Source organism: Columba livia, chromosome 5 (genome assembly GCF_036013475.1).
Source record: "Columba livia isolate bColLiv1 breed racing homer chromosome 5, bColLiv1.pat.W.v2, whole genome shotgun sequence".
In the NCBI taxonomy this organism is placed as follows: Eukaryota; Metazoa; Chordata; class Aves; order Columbiformes; family Columbidae; genus Columba; species Columba livia.
This window is the reverse complement of record NC_088606.1, coordinates 7,935,984-7,951,699: the sequence shown is the minus strand read 5'-3', so window position 1 is coordinate 7,951,699 and position 15,716 is coordinate 7,935,984. Positions and strand designations below refer to the sequence as shown.

Sequence of the window (15,716 nt, the reverse complement as noted above, 5' to 3'; positions counted from 1 at the left end):
GTTTTTCTCCTTACCATTCAGCAACCAAGAGTTTTGTATCCTCCCATAACCTCTCTGTAACTCTGCACTGTTCACTTGCTTCCTCTGCTTTTTCCTCTTTGATATGTAGGAGCCTATTAGTAATTTCTCTCATAGGTTTCATTTCAACAGCAGCACAGTCCAGTTCCTTGTCCAATTCCATTAATGATTTTACCCTTTATTAGAAAAAAAATAAATACAACCTTATATTAAAGTAAGTCTTTGATTATTTTTCCCAGTGTACTTATTGAGTTCCCTAGAAATCCATCCTGAGCTGCACATACTGACTATATAAAATGACATCATCAAAAGTCTAATTTGATCTTCAGCTCATGTAATTTGACATAGTCCTTAAGAAGAGTTATGCTGACCAAAGCCCTTTGAGAAAGTAATTCAAAATCCTGAAGGCCAGAAGGGTCTGTATGAACGCAGTGAATTATTTTGTATTAAAGATAAGTGCATTCTGGCTACCTTAAAATATGGTCTAAGAAAGCAAGCTATACCATAACATGAGATTTCACAACCTAAAAAGTGGTCACATTTTATAAGCTACTCTCCCCTCCCTTTTTCCCCTCTGCATAAACAGTATTGAATTGTTTATTCATCCCTTGCAAAGCTGCAGAGAGCTCCTTTGAAACAGTATCAGAGACATACAAATCACGTTAGTGGCTTTCTCAGTGTCTGGTAAAATAACACAAGGCTTCCACACTGCAGAGTTTCAGATCACTTGGATCAGTGCTCAGCAAGGAGACCTGTCTCCCTGTTCGACAGTTTTCTTACTGAAAACCAAGATCATAAACAATCAATCTCTTATTTTCTCTTCATCGGTGCTGTTTCAAACAAACATATACATAGGAGTTTAAAAGAAAAAATGGAGAAGGCTTCCTTATTTAGGCTGTGGTGGAACAAAAAAAGAACATAAGTTCACAACTTCTTTCAGTGCCACACAGATGCTTCAAGATACATTCAGGTTTCAGGGCTCTGCTGCCAAGGGCCCTCTGAGTTCACCGAAATAATGAATTTAAAAGAGCTTTAAAAGAGAATTCACCTTTGTTGAATAGCTGGAATTGTTGGATCCTTCAAGCCTACTTTGTTAATTCTGTCACGTAGATCCTGAATGTTTCTAAGGAGTTCACTGTTTTTTGTGGAAAAAGTCTTGTACAAGTCTTCTTCCTCTGGAAGTGTCTGTTCACTTGAGGGATCATAAGTTGCATTTAGTTCTTCAGATAAAGTCAGAACAAGGTTTTCACAGGAAGTCTTTCTCCCACATTCAGCATCTTCCAAACAGATATCAACTGTTTTCAAGCGTTCATCCAAACATTTAGCCTCTTCTGCCATATGAGAAATTTCTTGTGCAGCATCTCTCAATGTTTTTCCCTGTATTTCAGGGTGACCTGAGGAATCTGTGAGACATTTGATGGAAGACTGAAGCTTCCTCAGTGAGGCCATAAAAGCTTCCAGATCTTTAAGCACTGTCTCACGGATCTGCATTTTATGGCTCATTTCTTCAAGCTGGTTTTGATAGTAAATCATAATTTTACTTGCAGCTTGCAGATCTATTGGATTAAATTCATCTCTTGCTGAACTATCTAGGTGTTCCAATTGTTTGCACACTTCAATCTGATTTAATATGGATCTTTGTAGCTCCTGAAATTGAGAGAACAACCAACAGTGTTAGCAAGTGAAAGAAAATGTGTATCCTGCATTCAAGTTGAACCTATGATGAAAAAAAAATTATACCTGCAATAAAATAAGTATGTTAAACCAGGTGGTTAAGAAAACAAGCTTCTTTTTTTCTACTTGGGACTTTGGTAGAAGGAAGGAAAAAAAAAGAACAATCAAATAAAATAGTATTCCACAAACAGGGAATTTGGTCAGCATTATAGAAAGCTCAAGCCTCTTTCCAGCAATCAGGTAAGAAGGATAGAAAGATGATGAGAGTCTGGGGACTGAAACCAGCAGGCTCTGGCAGTGGGAGATCACTCAGAGCACAGGTGGGCACATATTATAGATGTTTGTTACTCTGCCATCTTTTAAATTCTTCATGCTATACTTCTGGAGGAGACTTACACACTATTCAAAATCTCTTGGTGAGGTCTGCATGCTGTCTGCTTACAGCCCTCAGACATACAGCAGCGTGTCAGTGTTGTGAAACTCCACATGTGCAGAGAGCTGAGAAAAAAATGCAGGGCCTTTCTGGCCAAAAAGAGTCATCTTAGGCAGAGAGTGCCCATGCTGCATGCCCTACAGCTTGCGAGACCTAAACCCTACTTAACTGGAAAGCCAAGGGCAGAGAAATGAAACTTTGGGTTCTGTGTAGCAGTCAGTGTGTTCAGCTCAGAACACACATCAAGAACAAAAAATATTCACCCTGCCCAACAGCCAGACCAGAGCCCAGGCATAAGACACTGATAGCAGGTGAACAAGTTATTGCATACATGCAGAGCTCCCAAAACCATCTTGGGTTGTGCTCACAAACCTCAGCACAAGTGGCACAAGGCAGCCCAGCTTAGCTCACAAATTACCATCACATTATGTGTATGACTCAACAAAGTTACACAAAGCCAGGTGGGAACGGTGTAAATCTGGATCAAAGGAAAAGTCCTGACTTAAGATGAAATGTTCATGACTATGCTTTTTACAGGAGAGCCTTTAGAGTTTTCACTGGCTGGCTCTACAGGAACAATGACATTTAAAGCAAAGGGGGTAAAATGCTCTTTGTAGACTTTAGAAGGTTTGAGAAGCCTTGTGAGTGGTCCCAGACTTCTGAGTGAAAATCCCATGAAGTTCTCTAATTCCTAGACATACTAAACCCCATTCTGGCTAAGGTGTGATCTCTGCATTTTCCCTTACCTTTAGTTCCCTATAAGCAAGATCGCTATTCATCAGATTAAACTGCTGGATGTCCTTTTTCTTCAGCTGCTGATCTAATTCACATAGAAGAATGGACTCATTTTCTATTGGCAAAACAATTTCCAAAGCAGTCCTTAAAGAGTTTGTTCTACAAGAAAGGTAACAAAACGTGAACTGGGAAAGCAAGTAAGAAAATACACTCAATGTTTTACAACACAAAAAGCAACAAATATAATGTAATTGACTGTCTAACAGATATAACCTTCCTCCTGAGGTCAAAGGAGTTTTTCCCTTCATTAATAAGAAATGCAGTGTGAATCCCAGTGAATTTAACTAAAAGGCTGAAGGAAATAACAGTAAACTTGGGATTGCTGCACAGTGATGTTACAAACATCTGCTCTGTGCTTACTGGAGAGATTCACACTATCTAATGTATGTATGAACCAAGTAATAATTAAGAAAAGCTGTAAAGCACACACACTATTCCCTTCACAATACACACATTACTCACAATGAACTTAGCTAATATAATGAAATGTTAATTTTTACCTGGTACTTATAATATCCTGAAGCTCTTTCCATTCTCCTTTTAGTTTGCTTCTCATCTCAGAGATAGCAGCCTGCTGCACTTCATCCACAAGATTTTCTAAGGAAGACGAGATGTTTTCCAATTGTGTCCAACCAGAATTGATTTCACCCTCTATCACCTAAAAGATATGCAGCATTAATTGCACTAATATGATACTGTATTTCTCAGTGAATTGGACAATTCATAACATTACAGTCACAAGTGTCTTTGCAGAAAAGGTGAAAACATCATCTGAAAGTCGGAGTATCTATGGCTGTACACAATTCTCTACCAACTTTTTATGATGAAAATTTCCATGTCAGATATATGGCTTGGCTATATTTTATAAAAGATTCAATAATTATGGTTCGGACATTTTTACTACAAGAATGAATGGAAAATAACTTAGTTACGTTCAAAAGAACAAAAAAAAAATGCAGAACTGAACCAAGTTCTGAGATGCTAGACAAACTTTGTACTCCTTTTAAGCAAAGACTTGAAAACCTGCAATAGTAAATTCTCCAACATTGGTTATGTGCCTTTTGTCATCTTCCTAAGGTTGTCACAAACCTGATCAAGTTGTAAGTCCTGCAACAGTTTCATTCTGCACATAAACCACTGACATTTAATCGTTCAACTGTGGTGTCTGCTCCAGCCTGACCAGAGTCCATCACTCACCACTCCAGTTGACAAAAAAAGCTGCTTTCTGTAGTTATTTTTTCCATCAGGCCTATTTCAGCCTGTAGACCACAAACTGAGAGACACCAATTTCTTCTTTCAGTGGAGTTTTGCAAGTGTTGCTGCTAAGGCAGAATACAGTTCTGCTGAATGCTAAACCCTTGATTTCCTTTCTAAAAAAACTGGTTGTAAGGATGCTCCTTTTCCCTTGGCAACAGACATAACACAGAGAGGTGAGGACTCCACATCAGAAAATCACAATTTAGGCACCAAGTATGTTTTTAAAAGATGAATACTTACCTGTAGTTCAAGCAGCTTATTGTGAAGGCATGAAGTGCCTTTTATTTCATCAGTAAAGCCAGATGCTACTTTATCTCTGCTGATTTGCAGGAGTTCCTCCAGGTTGCTTCTTTGTGTGTTATAGCTAAAAAAACATGCAATCACTTTCAGAGAGAATATCACTTCTAATTTAGTTGAACGTGGCAGGGACTGGGACTTGCTGACCTATAGATTACCATGGAAAATAAGCACAGTCTATTGCAAATGCATATTTTTATCTAAGTGCCAAATGAATGGGCATAAACGAGCAGCACATAAAAAAAAAGAGAAGCTGCTCACCTGGCTAATTTTCAAGTCTGAACACCTGCCCGCATTCTCTAAATTTGATTTTCTGAATGTAAAAATGTCAGTTCTTTACAAACTTGATACACTTATGTTAATTTTGCAATATTTGGAGTTATTAGTAAGGCAGATACAGATTTTTCTGTCCTGAGAAAAGAGCAGAAGTTTTCTAACTCTAAGTGTTCTTGCTACAAAATCCTAATGTTTGAGGTATTTAGCTGCTATAGTGCTTCCTTATCAATTACAGAGCAGTATTAAGTAAACTGTAGTAGAACAAGAACAGAATTCTGCATAGCAAAAGCGCACCCCATGTTCAATACATTCAATTAATTTATGCATGTCTAGCATAGTATCATCTCAATATATATGCAATTTATCCTTTAAAAATTACCTCTCTAATAACGCTGGTATGGAATAATCACCATCTTCCTCCAATTTCTTTGCACAGCTTTCTCCATTGTGATGGTTCACATCTGGTTCCAAAACTACGTCTGCAGCAGGTCTTGAGGTCTAATAAAAATAAAAAAGGTAACAATGAGCTCTGCATCATGTTTTGTCAATACACAATGAAGACTAACAGACACCTACAAACTCCTGGAAGAAGCAGTTGCTTCACGCACCCCAAAGGAGACGAGAGATACCACTCATCAATACAAGATATGTTTAAACTCAGTCATGAACCAAAAGAGCAAATTTTTGAATACTTGTAGCCCAGTCATTCATTCCTTCCACAGATGCTGGGCCTTCGGCAAGCACTATCCACTTGTGTGAATCTTTGCTGCAGCTCCACAGACAGCCTTGGGCAACCACAACGCACTGTCTTCTACAGCTTTTGTCAGGCTGCTTGTACCAGATGCCTTTGCATGCCTCTCACCCTTGATCTCAGGATATATTCTACTGCTCCGTTTGAGGCTGGCTGATGTTAAGTTGTACAATTCATACTTGGATTATCCATGAGAGAACGTATTTCATGGTTGTATCAGGAATAATATTAGTAGCCTTACAAGAGATCTCCCTTGAAAATAGCGAATTCCTAAACACCTTCAAACTTTATGTAAATGCAATGGGTCCCTTCCTTTAAATCACCAGCCTGCAGGCTGGCTGATGAGCTGTCTGCAGCCTGACTTTCATGAATGGAATGGAACAGGCTGCCCAGGGCAGTGGTGGATTCAGCATCCCTGGAGGGGTTTAAAAGGCATTTAGACGAGTTTCTTAGGGACATGGTTTAGTGCTAGAGTTAGGTTATGGTTGGACTCAATGATCCTGAGGGTCTCTTCCAATCAAAATGATTCTATGAATCCTTAATGCTTATCCTAAACAAGACAACTTCTGTGGCATCCAAATGACGAACGGCAGTATCTTGTCTCTCAAAAATTATCTCTAAGAAGTTCCATGTTCTGGTTTATCCTATATTTTTCTAAAGCAAAAGCCTCCGAATCTTCATTATTTTTCCTCTTTGTGTCCTCTGAAACTTTTTCAAATTACTGGGACACTCTAGGGGATTTGCACTTGAACATAACTTCACACATGACTCTTCCAGCTGAAACCCACTCTTTAGCAAAGTATAACACAAGGCTGGGGAATCACATCTCCCCAGGATGCCTAGTGTTGTGCCTTGCATGCTTCTTTTTAATATTTACTTAGTCTGCGTTTCCAAGCACCATGGGTTTTGAGGTCTGACCAGAGGCCTGAGGTCCTACCACAATCAGAATAATAACGGAAAAAATTGAAATAATCTGGCTTTTCTTTTGCCAATGATCTCCCCTAACTGTTTTGTAACAGTAAGTATGGACTTCTTACCTCCTGTACCGAAAGAATATCAATTTCTTGAGAAGAACTGGGCTTTTCTCCATTCTCAGAAGCAACAATGGAGCTCCTACAGTTTAAAAGAAATTTCAGCTTAAGAACAAATATGAAATACAAAGGGAAAAAAAGGAATCCTGGCAAATGAATCTTCAACACATCATGCTTTCAGTCACCCACTCTTTCTTAGACGAGTGTCCTTTTCCAGCGCGAGACAGCAGGGCTGTGTAAGTATCTGCCACGATTTGTTGAAGCTTTTCTAGCTTTTGTTCACAGTCTGCAGTCAGTGTCTTTATGCCTGGCACAGCTTCTTCTGATAGTCTTCCCAATATTTTAAGGTCTTCTAATGACTTGCTAAGTTCCCTCAGGCTGCCTTCATGTGAAAAAAAGGCCTAAACAAAGAAAAACAATATAATAAATGCACACTAAGTCATAAAGATGTGCAATTATTCTCATACTTTCCTATTTCCATTGTCTTCTTGGACGAGTGCACTTGAAGCTTAAGTTGTCAAACCAGGAGAGAAACATTTCTTTTCTCTCGATTATTTTTCAAACAGTAAAGTAAAGAAATAAGGATTTCTGGCAACATGTTCCCCAGCTGCATTCACAAGACTATACTGACTCTTGCTTGATTTTTAAATTCATTATACTACTACAGTTTTAGTTACTTTTGGTCCCAAGCCTTCTTCATACTGACATCAGAAATACATCTCCCACTGACTACAGAAAAAACAGAAAATTTATTTAGAATATTCCCCATCAATAATTAGACTTTCTAGGGTGAAATAAAGATATACTAAAAATCTAACAAAAATATGAGCAGAAGGAATGCACCTGAGAACACTTCTTTCTCTTTACTCTTGCATATGTAATATTTGCTGAAGATGAACGCATGAGAAGCAAAGCCTCCACTGAATTCAACGAAGACCAAAATTTCATCAGGAAAGCGATTTCTTACCCTTATAGGTGGTAAACTGGCAACATTATTGCATCTCGAAGAGTAGGATGAAGGAAATTACTAGAAGCAACGAAGCATAAAACCCATTGCTTATGCAATATGTAAGATTCAGCAAGACACACCTCTGGCAAGTCTTAGTCTGACTCTGTGGTTGATTTATAGACAGCACAAACATGGAGGTAAAGTGCAGCTATTGCACTGTGAGAAGATACTCTCATCTGAAGGCACCTAACACCAGCTATGCAACTGTAACAAATCAGGGGAATCACAGAATATGTAATAATTTCTTATTTTTATACTCTGCACAGCTAAATTCATTTTAATGCTTCAAGGCCTTTTTTTCAATTGAAAAAAAATATATATATTAAAAAAAAAGACAGCATCCATATGAGAGGGAGGTAATTCTTACAGTCTGCAAGGAGCCTAATATCTGCAGTCAGAAGAGGCAAGGCAATAATTTGGGTGGCCCCTTTGTTCTGTATTTACATAACACTGAGTGCAGGGGTCCCATTCCACAAACAGGAGGTGCAATAAAGTACCTAAAAAGAAGCAAGAAGGACAGACAAAGCATTCGCAAAGAGAGGCAGGTGAGCAGAAAAGGAGCCTGTCAGGTACCTCATGTTCCTTGAGGAGCCCTTTGGTTTTATCCATACTTAGGAGTTTCTTCTCTTTGCCTAACTGCTTATTGATTTTTTTGAAAGTTGCATTAAATTTCTTTTTTTCTCTTTCTACTACGAGCTGGACACAGGATATAATTTCATGATGAACTGCCTGCAAAATTCAAAACACATTATCCCCGTGAGATGGTGAGACAGTATTACAAAGCAAATAGAAACCTCAGAACACATTGTGACAAAAAACTCTTTTTCAAAGATGCCAGGCCTAATGAGAACAGAGAGCAGATTTTCCTTCCCATATTATCTCACCTCCCATCTTTTACGAACATCATTGCTCTTTTCTTCCACTACCAGCTTTTCATGATCAGATGAAACATTTTTCAGTTGTTCATCTGCTTTCAAAAATTTGTCGAGAACTTTATTGTCCAGAGCATTAACAGCTTCCTGCAAGAGAAGCATCACAATGAAAAACAAACAGAACTGAATGTAGTTTATTTACCTAATAAAATTACATCAGTAGAATACAAAAACCATACATAAAGCATGTATACACGGCATGTATGGGCTGTGACGGCCATTGCATGGGTGAGCATGAGGGCATTCTCTACCCTTGCATACCTGCAAAAAGGATGCAGACAACGTCAGTGTGTATGCTTTGGAGAAACTCAGATGTTGTTCTTGTAACTCCTCTTTAGGGACAAATTTGGGACCAAAGAAGAAAGGTTAAGGTCCCTAAACTCTGCCTCATTTCTAGGGAATACACATGAGCGTGTGGAGATTCAGTATTTACAATCATGCTCTAAAAACCTGTCCAAGAATCCAGGTGTGTGATTCTTAATGGGAATCTTAATTATTAATCAGGCAAAAAAGATGGCTGTAGTTTAGAACACGATGAGTTCTGATGGGATGATGGAGGAACTTAAACTAAGACAGGGCACTGAATAAACTGCCGTACTGATTTACAATTCTTCATTCAGCCATCTGCCAAGCTAATATATGCTAACAGTGCTAAATGAAAAAGTTGAGAAAAGCAATAATAGCTACAAAAAAGCTATTCTGATATTTTTCTCACTGTGGTTTCTTGGCCTTTTAGATAGTAAATAGTACAAAGAAATACTCAAATTCAGCTGATTCAGAAAACAAACCCACCTCATATCTTGAAATACATTCTTCAGGACTTAATTTTTGACTGATAAGTTGCACAGCCTTTGAAATAGAGGCCTCAAGTTCTTTCTGGGATTCTTCAAAATTGAGCAAAGCCTCCTGCTCTGCAGGTCTCTTCTCAGATTTGGGCAAGATGTTGTTCATGTCACCCATGACAGCCTTGGAAGAAAGAGACTCTTTGAAGAACATGCCTGAGTGACAGTAATTCCATAAAGCTATTGCTTCATAATATCACTCAAGTTTTTCAAGTTGAGATACTGATCTTTGCCTCAGCAAGAGTCTGGGAGACTTCATTCCAATACATAAATGGAATCTTCCTTATGACATAATGTTAAAATTAGAGATGCCTGTGCATATTAAGTACAATAAAAATAAAAAAGGAGTACCTCTATTTTGCCTCTGGCTTCTTTAACTCGTGCCTGCAGCCCAGAATGCTGTTGGGACACCGGACTTGAAACATTTTGCGTCGGGGATTGCAATATCTCTTCTGCTGCCACAAGCTGATCTTGGCATGAGGTCCCCCTTGCAGCCAAGCTCTAGTTGAATGAAAAGCATTAGAAGCCTGCATAGTATTTGTGGTTGTTTTTTTTTTAAAGGAACTGAAAAAAAATGCCAGCCTTGATCATGGACGGTCAATATCTGGTCAAGGAAAAATCATATATTCCAATTATGGTCAGTGTATCGCACTGCAAAATCTCTATGTACAGAGAAAGAAATCTGCTGCCATCCACAGGGGATTTTGTTTGCTGAAACAGTCTTTCTGCCAATGTGATACCTCTCATGTCTTTGCCTCAGAGCTAATTAAAAGTATTTTTTAAACACGCTCTCCCATCCAAACAGCCTTCTAAATGAATGTACAAACCACACATTTGGATATGTATCATCTGATCATGAAGTCATCCAACAGTAAGCACATCTCAAGGCTCAGATTTTCTTGTGGTATTCAGTACCAAAAGGCAGGAAGCAGCTGGGCATTTTGCATGCAAAAGTAGTGTGGTGTATTTGAATATTTATCATGACATGTCATTATTAGAGCTGTTTTGATCTATGAATATTCAACACATTCTCCTGTTTGAAGTCGTCAATTAGTATTCTTCTAACGATAATTAGTGCTTTATTCTGGATCTCGACCTATTGTACTACAGGTAATAAGCGAGCTGTGCTCTTCTGCTCACAGACAGAGATACAATCCCAGGCACCTTTTGCGGGCTGTATTTCAGGGTGTCTTTTGTTACTTTCCTGTTTTTAACAAACTAGTGTCACACTGCAAAATGAGGATTATTTTATAAACACATGCCCACAATTACAAAAAGATGAATAGATTCTTTTCATAGGCTCACACTCGTAATTCTGTCAACTTAACACAGTGCAAGAAGGCATAAACCAAAATAAACTAGCATTAATTCTGGTTCACTGTTATTGCAGTGGATTTAATATCCCACCAAAGATCTCTGTTTAATTTTAGCCCTTAAACAGAAGAATTCCAATGAAACCTCCTTCTGGTGGTCACCTTGCTGCCGTTAGATTATACTGGCCCTGCTGCAGAAATAGCAAAAGACAACATAAGAAAGCACTTCAGCTTCTCCAGTGCAAAGCTTGGCATCTTTGTTCAGTCTCACCTTCCCTGGCAGGTGAAGAAAAGCAATCAGACTTTGTACTGAAGCTGCTGAGTGACATTTATGTATTTCCACCTGCCATCTGCTTGCGGGGGGAAACAATGATCCCTGTCAGAGAGACATGGGAAATAATAGACTAGTAATAGTAACAAGAAATCATCAGTGCTCATTTTGGATGTTTAGAGCAACTGACTGTAAGCTGAGATGCACAAATTACCCAGCATGCTGCTGAAAATACTTCAAGTATTCCAGATTTTGACAAGCAAGTCTTGGATACAGCCAAGATGTTCCAAACCTCCTCCCTGCACTGCAGGGTAGATGACAGAAAGCACTGTATGACCAGGGGAAATTCTCAACTCAGCACCTTGCAAAGTTTAAGTCTGCTGCAAATGCTGGGCTGGACAGGGAGTAATTAAGATTACTCAAGCAAGCTGCTGATCAGTGGTACCACCAGCATTTCATTAGCACCTGCCTGTCATCTGGACACAATGATGCTGGAAGATTCATTGATAGCTTATTTGGGACTGATCCTAGGAAATAATATCAAAACATTATCACTGACTTGGCTTTTTACCAGTGTCACAAAATCCACATTAACTTCTGCTTCACTGGTGATGGCTCATTTTACCCCAGCAATGAATTTGATCAACAAGTATTTTAAGCAGTGTATTTCCATTTTCACCTGCAAATGTTCCTTTGTCTCAGGTTCCACAGTCCCCTCATGACTGATCTTGCCAAGCAGTTGTCCAGTCTCTGCTGCCCAGCTCTCCACCTCTCCAAGGAGCTCTTCAATTTTCTCCAAGTTCCCCAGAAGCTCCCTGGTCTTTTCAGCAGCATCTGGGCTCTCTTCACCAAGCTATAAACAAAGAGTAGGGTAAAACGATCACACCCTTCATCAGTTCTTGGGTCTCTCCACTACCCTCCTGCAACAACACAGTCACCACTTAGGTTGCTTTCCAGCTTTTGCACCCAACAGGGATTGAAGGAGAAATAAATTGCAAACATACAGGTAAACACATCATGTGAGGCTCAGGTTTTTAACCCTGACAGCAGGTGTGACAGGACAACCTGTGCCCATATGGTCCATCCCCCTTCCTGCCAGGGAACAGTCCAAGAGAACAATAGCTGGTGTTGGCCAAATCCACACCAGGGACCATGCTAAGAGTTTAGTGGTACTGTCAGTTACAGGCCAGAGTTCAAGCATTTGCCCTTGCCTTTTTATATATAAAAATAAATATCGTCTATATTATAGCCATAACGTTCAAAGCAATGCCAGAAAAATAACTCCTGAACTCTTTAAGCCTTTGTAAGGGTGCAAGAGGCCTCTTTATTGCTGCTTCCTGAATATATGTCCTAAAAACATCTTTTGCTATGGGTTTTTCTATGAAAATCCGCATTTCCTTCACTCTTGGGAACATGTTTCCTTTGATCTTCTTGCATTCTCATTAACCTCATCTACAAAAATGATGTAATTTTTTAGCCACTATTTATTGTCACAGCAGTACCTTTAATAAATGTCAATGAAAGGCTCAGCTTAGAAAAGTAAGAGCTCTAATAGTCCCACGCAGAGTGAAAACATCATTCTTGTGAAAGCATTGTAGGAAATGTAATATTTGTAACATTAAGCAGGTTGTATAAGAATTTACAGGAGCCTAAAAACCTGTCAAGTGAGCTGGTGTAAAGTTGCACAACATTAGAAATATCTATGCAGCAGTAATTACTTTCTACTAGTTAAGGTAAAGATAATACAATTTAGCAAAGGCTCACAAGCTCTTAAGAAATTGATTATTTCCATCTCTAGAACGGAATAAAGAACTTCATCCTGCAATAAGATTTCCTTTTATAAGTGGTTTTAAATTTTCAGTTTAAAAAAAAAAATTGAACCTTTTCCATTGTGTCATAAAAAGCATTTAACTCAGTCACAAAGACTTGAGAATGGGACTCTTCCGCGAATTTTCTCTTCCTCCTGCTTAAAAACTGGCAACTATGAGTTGACTGAAAAATTTATTAATGTTTAATTAGCAAGCTGATAAGTCTAGAAAATATTATTTTGAAGGCTACATAGCAAGAGAGTCATATGAAACTAATAACTTACAAAGTGTGTCCTCTTGATGAACTTAGCCCACCTCCTATTCAGTTTCTTCAGTTCTTTGGCAATATTTGATCCAACTTGCTCTTTGCTGACTTCGATGAGATAGTTTCCAGCTTCATTTAAGGAACCATGAACTGAATTCCACTTTGCCACGACCTCAGCAGGGATCTAGACAGAGGCAATGAAATCATTTAAAGCAGAACCCTGCCAAAAGTTTATTTCCAAAATGAGAAACAGAGAAGCAACAACAACCACCCCTGTCATGTACAATGCTTTCCTCCCAGGAGGATTCCAAATATCTCTGTCATTACAAAACGAAATGCAACCACATACCTCTTTCGGATGCTCATTACGTTTTTCTTCCAGCCAGGTCTTTAGTAAGTGGATATTTTCTGTATAATTACTCCAGGAAGACAGGACTTTCTGTAGGGTGGTATTTACATTGGAAATATAGTCTCTGCACATAGAAATCTTTGACTCCACTGTCTTAAGAAGTTTGCTAATTTCTTGAGGATCTCCAGCTAGGACATCAAATAGAGAATATTATCATATACTTGGAAACAAAAAGGTTATTTTGCACAAAACATAAGTGGGAATAAAAACTGGTGACAGCATATCAGTTCAAAACAGAGGTCTTCCTACCAGTTTCTGTGCACAAACTTACCGAAGTCAGGACTGCTTCTGTTTTCGGTTTTCAAGTCTTCACAGATGTGAGTAGCCGTTTCCAGTAGAGTTTCAAGTCTCTTTTCTTCAATGAAATTCTGCCCAAAATGAAAAGTAGTTGGCATGGGTAACAGTAAGACACATAAACTAGGTAAAAAATGCAGCTTGGGATACATTTTTTTAAATATGAGCCTGTAACCTGCAGGTTAAATGTAATCTGAGAAAAACCCATTCAGCAATTTATCTGCACCCTTTAGTCTGAAATAAACCTGTTCTTTTTTCTGCCCATGCAGAGAGTAACTTAAATAGGAGTATTAATTCCTGAACACCGTTGTCTGAGTCACAGCCCTGCATGAGTCCGGACTGCTTATTTCAAAATGTTACAGCCCTAAGGCATTATTGAGAAATCACATCTAGAACAAGTCAGACAGAATTTAGTCACAAAAATAGTCAAAAAAGTGATGAAAGTGAAAGGTGGATTTCCTTACATGAACAGAAATATTAATATCAACATGCCTAGGTCCTGTCACAAATCAAGTAAGATCCAAACTGAACAGGGAAAGGGTGAGAGAGGAAGAAACGGAAGCGGAGGAGGAGACGTGCTTTGAACGTATACACAGGGAATGAGGCAGTTGATCCTCAGTCTTTCTGTATCTGAGCTGCATCTCAGCCCAGAGCTCCCCACTCCTACAAACATCCTGTCTAGTAGGCTACAAAACAGCCTCTCCTGTGGCCATGACAAACCTGGGCCACCACTCAGCCAGGACTGCACATCAGGCAACCAGAAGGAGAGACAGGAACAAGCCTAAAACTCCCAGAGAAAGCTCTATATTCCATCAGATTGAGAAAATCATGCACCACAACTGTAGAAATAACACGATAATAAGTATTTATGAACTCAACTGAATCAAGAAACTCAGCACAGATTAACTCTGGACTCCCATCTCACCACAGGTTAAGGTTGATACCACTCATAAAAACTGGTATTTTATACAACCTCTTGTTGCCTCCTTCCACAGGTCTGAGGCTCGTGAAATTCCTATTAATTTAACTAGGGATTTGTTAGTCTGAAAAGCTTATGAGAAAGCCCACAAGGATGCAATTCACAAGGAGTCTCATTAACTGGCTATGAGGCAAAATTATGGCATCACCATTTTCATCTCTGTGCCTCTATTCTTGATGTGGTATTCTTTGTCAGTATTTGGGGTGGGGTAATCCATCCCTTCCTACAAGACTACATGTGGCATTTCACACAGAATCACAGAATCACAGAATCGACTGGGTTGGAAAAGACCTCAGAGATCATCGAGTCCAACCCTTGGTCCAACTCTAGTCCGTTTACTAGATCATGGCACTAAGTGCCATGTCCAATATCAGTTTAAAAACCTCTAGGGACGGCGAGTCCACCACCTCCCTGGGCAGCCATTCCAATGCCTGACCACTCTCTCTGTAAAGAATTTCTTTCTAATATCCAGCCTAAATTTCCCCTGGTAGAGTTTAAGCCCATGCCCCCTTGTCCTATTGCTAACTGCCTGGGAGAAGAGTTCAGTAACTTGTGCCCAGAAGCTGAGCTAAGCAGAAAATATCACAAAACAAGACAATTCATATTCACCACAAAACATAAGGAGGTAAGGAAGCTGGGAAAAGAAAGAGGCAACAGGAAAAGGCAGCCGAGCCAGCACCCTGGGTAATGGTTGTTTTTGAAGACAACAACTAATGAGCTACTCCAGAGAGGTCTGTGTGGATTTGAGCTACGGAAGGGCTGCTACTGCTGGTTCTATAGTCTAGAAAGAAAGAAATCTTCCCAATAAAGAATAAAAAAGGGCACAGAGAAAATTATAAACGGTCACAGCTCAATCTGTTTCTCCAAACTGAAGAAAGAACTCTCATTCAGAGCAAAACAGGAAGATGTCGTGGGGAAAGGAAGCTTCTATGGAAGTCTATCTATTCTTCTTCGCATAAATCCCGGATCTCCCAAGTCTACCACACTTCTATCAACTATCGTAGCACACTTCTATCAACTATCATAGTATCTTCAGATGAGGACAGACACAAGCTTGAACCA

The 15,716-nt window shown here is 39.2% G+C and overlaps 1 protein-coding gene across 11 annotated transcripts in view; it reads right to left on the bottom strand.

The window, feature by feature from the left end:
* Positions 1 to 15,716, bottom strand: part of SYNE2 (spectrin repeat containing nuclear envelope protein 2) — a 197,853-nt gene that overhangs the window by 138,471 nt on the left and 43,666 nt on the right. For all 11 annotated transcript variants that reach the window (XR_010473239.1, XM_065065861.1, XM_065065855.1 and 8 more), the window contains 16 exons: positions 13,653 to 13,749; positions 13,322 to 13,509; positions 12,992 to 13,156; positions 11,579 to 11,752; positions 9,667 to 9,816; positions 9,266 to 9,439; positions 8,426 to 8,560; positions 8,115 to 8,270; positions 6,722 to 6,933; positions 6,539 to 6,614; positions 5,130 to 5,248; positions 4,418 to 4,541; positions 3,421 to 3,578; positions 2,872 to 3,019; positions 1,067 to 1,665; positions 15 to 194 (listed from right to left, as the gene is read on the bottom strand). Coding sequence is in view for 10 of the 11 variants with exons in the window: in XM_065065861.1 (XP_064921933.1) it covers positions 15 to 194; positions 1,067 to 1,665; positions 2,872 to 3,019; positions 3,421 to 3,578; positions 4,418 to 4,541; positions 5,130 to 5,248; positions 6,539 to 6,614; positions 6,722 to 6,933; positions 8,115 to 8,270; positions 8,426 to 8,560; positions 9,266 to 9,439; positions 9,667 to 9,816; positions 11,579 to 11,752; positions 12,992 to 13,156; positions 13,322 to 13,509; positions 13,653 to 13,749 (2,855 nt within the window). In the remaining variant the exon portion in view is untranslated. The remainder of the gene's footprint in view (positions 1 to 14; positions 195 to 1,066; positions 1,666 to 2,871; positions 3,020 to 3,420; positions 3,579 to 4,417; positions 4,542 to 5,129; positions 5,249 to 6,538; positions 6,615 to 6,721; positions 6,934 to 8,114; positions 8,271 to 8,425; positions 8,561 to 9,265; positions 9,440 to 9,666; positions 9,817 to 11,578; positions 11,753 to 12,991; positions 13,157 to 13,321; positions 13,510 to 13,652; positions 13,750 to 15,716) is intronic.